At 37.7% G+C, this 11,181-nt stretch overlaps 2 pseudogenes and 1 gene segment (V, D, J or C); 1 reads left to right on the top strand and 2 right to left on the bottom strand.

The window, feature by feature from the left end:
* The window catches only part of LOC102870477, a 12,329-nt pseudogene extending 9,292 nt beyond the window's left edge, over nucleotides 1–3,037 (bottom strand).
* Nucleotides 3,038–5,804: 2,767 nt separating this feature from the next.
* On the top strand, nucleotides 5,805–6,253 carry LOC102870070. The segment is given in 2 exon segments: nucleotides 5,805–5,850; nucleotides 5,937–6,253. Coding segments are annotated over 2 exon segments (363 nt in total).
* A 1,763-nt stretch (nucleotides 6,254–8,016) lies between these two features.
* On the bottom strand, nucleotides 8,017–8,775 carry LOC102869671 (annotated as a pseudogene).
* Nucleotides 8,776–11,181: the final 2,406 nt, after the last annotated feature.

Here is an 11,181-nt window from a genome sequence, read left to right as displayed (position 1 = left end):
AATGAATGGAAACCCAAAATCTCTGTAAATGTTTATGAAAATTAATAAAATATAATTATAGAAAAAAAAGTGTGGATTGTGGAGCCAAGCAAACTAAAGTTCTTAACAGTCTCAATCTCCTCACCATTTATCATGATGCTGCCAATTGGCCCAATGGTGAGAATCTTTTTTTTTTCTTGATGTTGAGCTTCAATCCATATTGAAGCAAGTACTTCAGGTACTAATCAATTTTCACAAGCAAGGTTGTGCCATCTACATAATGCACGTTGTTGATGACTCTTCCTCCAATCCTGATGCCATATTCCATGATAGATGGTGCAAATGATCAATGATGTCATCTTTCTTGGATCCCCAGTCAATACTCTCTATACCAGCAGTCTGAAGGGCAGGAGACATAATGCACTGGTAACTCCACCATGAGTTTCTCTTCTCCAAATTGTTGAGGAGTAGTGATGTCCATTTGAGGACTAATGTGCTGACTTAAGCAATGATCTTTTCAGTCACTTGCTGTTGATTTGAAACCAGATCAATTAACGATTCCAGAAGAATTGATGTCTTTGAACTATGATTCGTTGAAAAATTGGATATTTTAACATTATTATATTATTTAACATTTACGTTAGTCTCATCTTTGAAATATCATTAATATGTTTAAATAGTATATTATGATACAATTTAAAAATTATTTTAAAATATAATTAAAACTGGTTTTGCTATATTTTATGACCTATGGTAAAATTCACTTTATACTTCTAGTCAATGTTTTTCCCCACAAAGGATAGAACACAGGTATGTTATCTTCTAGGGAAGAACAGGCAATATTTCATCAAGGTAATCTACTTGACTCATAGAGAAAGCATTTCATAATTTTTTTTTAAAATTTACTCTACAATTTGCTCTGAGTCTGAGAGGAAAAGAATCCCCAAATTGCCATGTGATTCCTCAGTACTTGTTTCATCAATAGTTAGTGAAGGTGACTTCAATCCTGTTTATAGGGTTGTCATACTATTTATTTCTGATCTGGACCGGGAACAACACTTTCAACATCTTGCATCAGATGCAAATATCAGAAGCCCTGTAGAAATTTGTTCTCTCATTATTCTAATATTTTGAAGACCTGGTCTTGCCAGAAGTAGTTGGGCACAACTCCTTTTTAGTCTGACTTTATTTATACTCTGTGGATAATAACAAACTAAGTATACGATTGATTAAATTAGGAATCCTAAGACATTTATTTGTGTTCTTGCAAATTCTAAATATAAACTGAGAAGCAGTTGTAAGAAACTAATACGGTAACACAGCATGGTTTAAAGTCAGGAAAAGTTGTAACCTTCTTCCAAACTACAAACTGTTCATATTTAACTTATAATATGAGAAGCTGGACAATATAAAGAAGGTGCATCACTACTGAAGGAAGTCCCATCAACATCCTGTGTTATATAGAGAAGTGAACTTTGCTTGAATAAAGGAGACATGAAACACTATCTGTAGAAAATCAAAGACTACAAACTACATTATGGATTACATCTGAACATCAAGAAAACAAAGGCCCTCAGCACTAGAAAAGTAGGCAGCATCATGAGATGTGGAGAAAAGAAGTTGTCAAGAATTTTGGTTGACTTGGATCCATAATCAAAATTTGTGGTAACAGTAGTGGAGAAATCAAAATTATGTGTTCCTTTGGGAAATTTTGCTGTCAAGGATCTCTCCAACTTCTAAATAGCAAGGATGTCAGTGTAAAGACTAAAGTGCACCTGATCCAAGACATGGTTTTTTCAGGTACTTCCTATACATTTGAAAGTTGGAAAATGAATATGAATAACAGAAGAAATAGTGATTCCATTGCATTGTGGTATTAGAGAAGAATACTGAATTTTCCACTAACTTCCAGAACAAGAAAGAAGTCTGTCTTAAAGCAACCAGGTTGCTTCTTAGAGGCTAGAATGGTGAATGTGATAGACCCATATATGTAACTGCAAAGTGATGTGTCTATGGAGCTCTTTTCAGAGAAATATGAAATTCATGTATTGACATCTATTGTTTAACCATTCACACGGAATCAATCTCTCTCTCTCTCTCTCTCTCTCTCTCTCTCTCTCATGTTTATACCTGGATGTCTAAATATGCTTTTATGCATTCATTTTTCTTTTTTTATTCTCCCTTTTGATGCATGCTTTCTTCTCCCGAACAGACCCATCTAGCAATGCAACTGTTTTTACTGAATGTTGTCATACATTTACCCTTTAATCATATTTTCCTTTAGAATATTTCTTCCCATAATCTATTCTACTACAGTGTTAATTATCTATCTACTCTTTCCCCATTCTCTACCCATCCTACCCTCATCTGTCCTCTTTTATTACAATAATGTTATACAATATTTGACCTTTTGTGACTGGAGTATTTCACTGAGCATATGTCCTCCAGACTCTCTCATGCTGTGTAATGCCTTAAGAGTTTGTTATATTTCACTGTTGCATAATACTCCATTGTGAACGCATCATAGTTTTTCTATCCATTCTTTTGTTGTTGGGCATTTGGGTTGTTTGCACTCTGGAATTTTCTCTTGAATGATCAATGTGTGAATGTGGATTCTGCATGCAAAGCTGGCTTTTCTGCCATGATTTACCTCACTGAGTGACCTCTGCCCTATGTAGTAATACCCTGTACTTTCAGATCCTTTACACACCTGAATGGTCTTTGATAATTAAATATTTGACAAAAGGAATTGAGTCTATCTCATTTATTTATGTTAATTTATTTTCTAGCTCTTTTAAGAATCCTGGTCATATTCTCAATATTGGCACACCAAATTTTACAGTCAGCTATTAGGAAACACCTACATAAAGACATAACTACAAGACTGATTCCTCTTAGAAGTTAGGATTACAGAGCCTTGTGCTACTGTCATGGAACAAGAAGAGGACTATAGCTGAGTCTCACCAGAGGTGCACAACCAGAGCTGGAGCTCAGAACAGGACTCTCTTGTTGAGTAGTGAGCCGCCAGCAGGGGGAGCTCAGGGCCGACAGAGCACATGGCGGCCACAAAAGAAAGAGAAGGGTTGAAGGGTGTTTCCTGTAAGGTCAGGCTTTCTTCCTGGGGTTCAAAATAATCTTCTCTTTTATGTGCTAACTCTTAAGACAAAAATTTGTTCTGCAGGTACAGCCCATATACACCCAACATGACCTCTCTATACAAACAAAGAGAAAAACACATCAGAACATGCATGATTTCCTTTTGCTTATCAAGATACCCAGTGAGACCCTGAAAGCTTTGGTCTATTATCTAAAGTATATAGGAAGTATTTCCTTGAATTAAAAAAGAAAGAATTATAAGGCCTATTGGAGCTGGAGTATAGATAAATACTGGGCATTCTATATCTGTCCATTGAAGAAGGTCATTGCAACTTAAATAATTTCCTTCTTTTTTGTTATAAAAAATATTATACAGTCTAACCAATAGACGTTTTTGCTGCTCAGAGACAAAGTTATGTTGTTGTTTTTTCTGGGAAATGTGAATTTTAGTAAAGTGAGGGATTAAAAACTGTGATTGTTCAGCAAATTCATATTTTTTTGTCTAACTGTGAAAACCCAAACACCTGTCAAAAAAAAACAAAACAAATAACTTCTGTGATTTCACATCTCCCATCCTCACCCCTCTACTCCCACTCCTTCTCTCCTTGGATTCTCATACATGTTTTGCTGGTTATCTTTCTACTTTTACAATGTAAAGGAAATAGAAATGATCTGGTGAGGACCTGAAAAGGCAGAGCAATGGTAGTTATGGTTCAATGGTGATTAATTTTATGAAACATAATGAACACAAATGATTGCATGAAACACAGTGGGAATAAAAATACTGTGATGGACGGTGCATACAAAACGTGTAAGCAAATAAATAGAAAATAAATTTAAAAAATAAAACAAAACAAAAATGTCCTACTTCCACTTATGGCTAACACTGAAAGGAATGGAAATCTCAGATCACTTAATTGTGTTCATGAGAAACCTATACCTTAATTGGAGGTATTTATGAGCAAGGGAACAGAGCATGGTTTAAAATTCAGAAGGGTGTGTGTCAGGGTTGTAGTCTTTCTCCATACCTATTCAATTCATATGCTAAGCAAATTATTCCAGAAAATCAGAGGGAGACTCATTAATAACTTGCATTAAGCAGATGACACAACCTTCCTTGCAGAAAGTGAGGAGGAATTCAAGCCCTTGTTGCAGAAGATCAAAGAACACAGCTTTTACTATGGATTGTCTCTCAATGTCAAGAAAACAAAGATTCTTGCCACTAGACTGATAGACAACATCATGGTTGGTGGAGAAAAGTTTGAAACTGTCAAAAATTTCATTTTATTTGAATCTATAATCAATACCCTTGGTTTTGTTGTTGTCTCTATGTGCCTTCTAGTCTGCTCTGAATCATAGTGATCCTATGTGCAACAACTCTCAACCCTGCTCTATTTGGAGCCAATTAAACTGTCTCTGACACACCCTAACCCATTATCCCAGTCACTGAGCCAATTCATCTCATCCAGGATCTTCCTCTCTTGCCCTGTCCCTGCAACATTCCAAGCATGATGTCTCTCTCTAAAAACTAGTCCCTCCTTGCAACGTGTCCAAAGTATGTCAGATGAAGCTTCAAAATCCTTGCCTCCTAGGAGCAGCCTGGTTTTTTTCATCTCCAGAGTGGAATTGTTTGTTATCATAGGGGTCTATTTTTTCAAGGCAATTTGTCTTTTCGTTTCCTTTGTACCAGCAGTCAGGAAATCAGGCGATGTATTGCACTGGGAATGTCTAAAATTAAGAACCTCTCCAAATTATTGAGAAGTAAGGATGCCAATTTGAGGACAGAGGTGCATCTGATTCAGGACATGATTTTTCTGATTACATACTGTACATCTGAGAGCTGGACAATGAATAAAGATGACAGGAGAAAAATTGAAACATTTGGGCTATGAGGTTGGATAAGAGTGCTGAACATGTATGGATGGCCAAAAGAACAAGCAAATATGTCTTGGAGACGATACAGCTGGAGGGCTTTTCAGAGGCAAAAATGATAAGGCTTTGTCTTACATACTTTGGGTGTGTTGCTAAGAAAGGCTGTTCTTTAGAGAGGAATACAATGCTTGGAAAAGTAGAGGGCTGGTGAAGGAAAGGAAGACCCTTGGTCAGGTGGATTGACATGATTACTGTCACTTTGGACTCTAATGTGTCAGAAAGTGTGAGAATGACACAGGATAGGACAGGGCTCAGATCTGTTGTCCATACTACTCACTCTAGACTGGACTCGACTCAACAACACCTAACAACAGTAATAATTCATTCTAACAGATCCACTTGTATGTTATTCTATCCAATAATCAATCAGAATTTTTCCACTCTAACCATTGCCTACGCCTTACATCTAGACAGAAATAACTATAGGAGGAAGAACACAATGATTCTGTTTTCTCTTTCCCCAACCATTTTCTGTGTTCCTTAATGAGAAAGGATCTCTCAGTAATTGAGGAACTTTTTCAGCAACACACGACCTCAAATAGAACTGATGTCATCATTCAGGTGTGGCTTGCATACTTGGCATTATTGTGTGGTGTCATTTAAATACATTTAATGTAATCATACTCCTCTCAACTTAAATGTTGACATATTCTTTTATGAATATACAAATAACTGAAGGTCTACAAGGTTAAATACAGATATGTCAGTGCCCCAAGAACATCACCCCACGATTGGCCCACTCACCCCACCACACACACACACACACACACAAGCCTTGATATCACAGCTCTCTCATCATGGACTGGAGCTGGAGAATCATCTTATTTGTCACAGCAGCTGCAGGTCAGAGGGTCCCTAGTCCCTGGGAGGAGGACAAGATTGTGAATATCCAGAAGGAATTTCATTGAACCCTTTTGTGTTATCAATAGGTGTCCACTCCCAGGTACAATTGGTGCAGTCTGGACCTGAGATGTCCAAGCCTGGGGCATCAGTGAAAATCTCTTGCAAGACTTCTGGATACACCTTCACATACTATGCTTTGCATTGGGTCCAGAAAACTCCTGGAAAAAGGTTAGAGTGGATAGGATATGTTTATCCTAGTGATGGTGGAACAAGCTATGCACAAAAGTTCCAGGGCAGAGTCACCATGACCAGAGACACATCCACAAGCACCGGCTACATGGAGCTGAGAAATCTGAGCCCTGATGACACGGCCACCTATTTCTGTACAGTAGACACAGTGTGAAAACCACACCCTGTGTGTGACAAAAACTCTGAGGATGCAGCTGTGTTGGCAGAAGAGGGGACAATTATATGTAGACTGCAGGCTGTTTTACTTTGGGGTTGAGGAGTTGGAAAAAAGGGACAATGGTAATGTGTATTAGTCCAGTTAGTTGTTGCTGTTATTGTTGTTTTGTATCATCAAGTTCGAATTGACCAATAGGGACCTCTCCAGCAGGGTTTCAGAGAGTGTAAATTATTTGAGAGAAGATTGCTTTTCTTTCTCCTGTGAAGTGACTGGTGGATTCAAACAGCAAATCTTTGTGTTGACAGTGAAGTTCCTTACCATGAGGCTACCAGAGAGGTCTTCAAATATACAAATTTCTCAGAAGGAAAATTTACATGTATGGTGGGATCTTTTCCAATAAGACTTTCTTATTTATTTTTATTCCTAGTTGTAAAACAAGATAAGAGTTGAGTTGTCAGCCTTGATAGATGGTAAAGTTATGATGTTTGACTGACAGGATTTCTCTTACTGACCTGCTGAGGTATTTTGTTACTGAAAACTCCTTGAAGTCATGCTGGTTTTGGTTTGTGTGTCAGTCTTTGAGAAGTAAGGATAGTTTGTATCCTTGAGGTGGTGACAAGTATGGAATATTCTTCATCACCCAAAAGAAAATCATTTCACTTCTGCTTAAGTCCTAAGACACAGCAAACTTTGACCATCAACCAGCTATCAAAATGTTCAAATTCATGAACTCACTCATATTTGCATGGGGGTTTTGTGTGTCTTTTTATACTCCTAGACATATACATCATTGACTTTGTCGTATAATATACAGACAATTCATTACAATAACAGAATCCATACAGCTTTTTGAAAATACAACATGATACAAACTTGTAACAAGTTACAAATGATGATACATGAGGACTAGGGAAGCACATGTGCATTTAACTGCCTGGAAATCACTGTTCAGTTCCATACCGCCAATCCCTTCTCTGCGTACTGAATGCTTTGCCAAAACTTTGCTTTGCGCCTCTGTTTTGGAAGTGGTTGTTTCTGTTTCCCCCCTTAGGTCGCTGACCCCTGAAACCTCCTCCTTTTCTTCAGTCCTGTTATCCTCTGAAGCCTCTTCTTCTGTCCTACAGGCCCTGGAATTCTCGACTGCCTTCTCTTGGCTCCCTGCAGCCTTGAAATATTCTCCAAGTCCTTCCAGCTTTGGTCACTCGGTGGCCATAGAGAGCTGCTAGCACCTAGAGTCATGTCCTTTTTTCCTGTATTTCTGTTAGTACTGCAGTATGGACATTAAGCAAGCACCCAATTCCTTTGTGGTAAATCATCTCCTCCACTTTGGAATGATTCCAATATGCTGAGCATATTTGCCCAGCTGCTCTTTCAGCTCTTTCTAAGTGTAGCTAATGTTTAAAATTGGCATTAAGCACTCTAAGTTCATGGCCACAATGCCTACCTCCACACTGACCAAGCAGCACTGGCCGACCATTGTGGTTCCTGAAGTGTGGGTTTGTGCATCTTCCAGGGCTTCCACAGATCCGTCTCATAGATGAGTTTCTCAGCTGGTGGTTTCAAGTGACTTATGGCTTAGGACGCACAGAATCCAACTACTTGATGGCACCTTTGTTGGAAGCTTTTATTCTTTTTGTTGCAGAAGATAAACTTATTCATTTAAATGTAACTCTTCCTTTTTTTCTTTATGTGTGCCAATTAATATTTTTCCTTGAACTGATAAAGCAGATATAAACTCCTGTCCATCCAGCTCTATCTGTTCACACAGAACAATGGATGTAGGACTTCACATCCTTTGGTGGAGAGCTTTGTTCAACCAGATCAACTTCAGTGATATCTAATCCACGCGCAGCCACATTGGTTGCAACCAAAATGCCAAGATCACCATTTTTAAAACCTTTCAGTGTGATTGCCCTTTGCTTTTGTGGGATGTGTCCATTTTGTGGGATGTGTCTCACATGATCCAATTGACAGACGTATGGTGTTCCACTATAAGAAGACACTGGGAAGGGTTTTTTCATGTTATAACTGAAGTCTTAGCTTACTTGATTTGCAGAGTCTCTTGAAGAAGCAAGAGCAGCCTCACTTTCTCTCCTGCATATCTCCCTGTAGTCTCTCAGTCAAGGGGATGGCAAAGGAGAATGTCTTCCAAATTCCAGTCTGTGCCTCTACAATTAAGTCTTTCCCACCATAGACCTGATGAACCATCCTTACTTGTATAGGAAACAGAAAGTTCACTCCTCAGATTTTGAGAAGTTCAAGAGTCACTTCAGAGACAGGAAAATCGAGTAAGCTCCTTCTTCTTGTTCAACTGGTATTTCCTGTTACAGTTTGCTGTTACTGTCTTCACATGTGGATTCATAGATGATAGGGGCAGGTTCAGAATGAGTGAGTTTATTCTTCAGTTTGGGTTGGGTTCTCCTCCCTCTAATCTCTCCATTCATTGCCTTTTCATTCATTATTTTCTTAGCTTTAAAAGCATCCATTTGTTTTTCTGAATTTTCCACATTTTTGTTGGTTTTTTTTAAGTGTTAAAAAACTTTAAAAAGAAGTAACTTGCTATTCAAATGATACTTTTATTTTTCTCACTTTTGATTTTAGGAGACATACTGGCATGTTGAGATCACTCCTCTTTTATTTTTTTTTTAGCCTTTTTAGATTTGGGAGAATTTATTTCAATTCCAGAAGGCTCTGTTTTCTTTTTTGTCTTTTGAACTTTGGGAGAAATAGTGTCTTCTTTCTCTTGCACTGAATTTTCAGTCTTAGTAGATTTTGACTTCCCTTTTTTACCTTTCTTCTCATTGTGTTTTCTCTATGTCTCAAATTTTCCCATGGTCACATTTGATTCCAAATCAGTGACACTAAGAATTTCTCCAGCATCACTCAGCACCTTCTTTGAAACGAGACTCAGCTCTTCAACAATTTGTACAGGAAAAGATAAGATGTATATTTTTATATTATCTGTCTATACATATACATATTATCTGTTGTACATAGGGTCGCTATGAGTCGCAGGCGACTCAACGGCACATAACAACAACAACAACAACAACAACAACAACAACATCTGTCTATAAAATTTCTGTGATTGGGTTCACAAGGTCTGTTAACAACATTTTCTATTTTTCATTCAGAACCTATATTAACCTATTTTTCCCTTTCTCTTATTGCACTTGGAAGTGAAATTCTCAATCACTTTTTCCTCTGTGTCCATTATTATTTATGCGTGCGTGCGCACACACACACACACACACACAGCACACAGACAGACACACAGACACACACACATTCTTTTGTTGTTATCAGTTATAACTCACAGCAAACTCGTGACAGTACAGAATTGCTTTATAGGCTTTCCAAGGCTGATTTTTTTTTAATTTACAAAAATAGATTGCTAGCCTAGAATTAGCAATGGGCCCAAATGAGCTATTATATTATATTCTCAGATAGTTGGAAAAAAGCTCGAAATTCAAAGGTTTTTAAATATATGCACATCTTCAATCTGAGTATCAGTCTCTCATTATAATGATCAGAAATAATAAAATAGAAACTATACAACTTTAGTCACATAATGGAATACTATGCAATACTCAGTAGCAACAATTTGTAAAAATATTATATGGAGAGGCTGGAGACCATTATGCTCAATCTCATGAGGACAAATAATGCATAAGACTATTATTGTAAAAATACAATGATAATTAGTAAGATGTGCATAAATGTTCAAAGAGGAAAGGGGAAGGAGTAGCAGGCTAAAGGTGGGAGTGAGAGGAAATCACAAGGTCACAGACTTGGTAGATGGAGGGAGAGGGGGATGCAGGAATCAGGAAAGATCCACTGGGGACCTGAAAAGATAGTCTAATAGTAGGCATAGAACAATTATGATTAAGTTTGTAAGACACAGTGTATGAGAGTAGTCATATGTAACCTAATGTGAATGAAAGAATATATGAAACACAAAGTACATGAATGAAACACAATAGGTGCAAGTTTTATATCTGAATCAATATAAAATGAAAAAATATAAAAGCATAACTGGGGAAAAGAGATTGTTGACTATGGATCCTAGTTAAAAAAATCCTTGACAAAGCTAACAAAAAGTTACAGAACACCAAGATATTAGTAAACAAAATGATATATGCATACATCAAAACAAATGAATACTGTAGCTTAAAATGAATATATTTTGAGATACACAAAATAAGAAGTGATTCACATATAAATATGCTGAATAAAATAAGTGACACAAATAAAGATATATACAGTTTTAACAAAATATATCCTATGAACTCATTACATCACTACATGACACAAAGCTTGGGAGGAGGAGTGGCATCCACTTCCATAATAGCTTACCTCCCGAAACCCTATGACCCTGGAGAGAGGATGAAAGGCACCCAAGCGTCGAGGACTCTCCTTCATAGGGCCGCTATGAGCCTACGACCCGGCGACACTTAACAACAACAACAACAACAACAACAACATGACACAATGAGAAAGCAATTTTCCTGACCAGCCGTCATTGCTACCGAACCAGCTAGAATATAGTAACTACTTCTAGGATACTGTGCTCCCTGAGAATGCACAAATCAGGGACTTGTTATTTAGTAGTGAGTTAAGCAAACAAGTTCTACTCAGTGCTAATGAATAGCAGCTCAATGGATCTCTTTCCACTCTGGAGGAGGAGTCATATTTCTAGGACTCCCAAATGTCCCCACTCAGCGATTAAGATTGAACACACACACACACACACACACATACATACATATATGTTGTTGTTGTTATGTGCCGTCTAGTCATTTGCGACTCATAGCGACCCTATACATAACAGCCCTAAACCCTGCTCTATCCTGCACCAACTGCACTGCCTCTGACACAACCATCCCGATTACCCCAGTCACCGAATCAATCCATCTCATAGAGGG

This window comes from Elephantulus edwardii, unplaced genomic scaffold, assembly GCF_000299155.1.
Source record: "Elephantulus edwardii isolate Elephantulus edwardi_28Jun2011 unplaced genomic scaffold, EleEdw1.0 scaffold00019, whole genome shotgun sequence".
NCBI classification, from domain to species: Eukaryota; Metazoa; Chordata; class Mammalia; order Macroscelidea; family Macroscelididae; genus Elephantulus; species Elephantulus edwardii.
The sequence above is the reverse complement of the archived record's forward strand: the minus strand, read 5'-3'. Positions and strand labels throughout refer to the sequence as shown.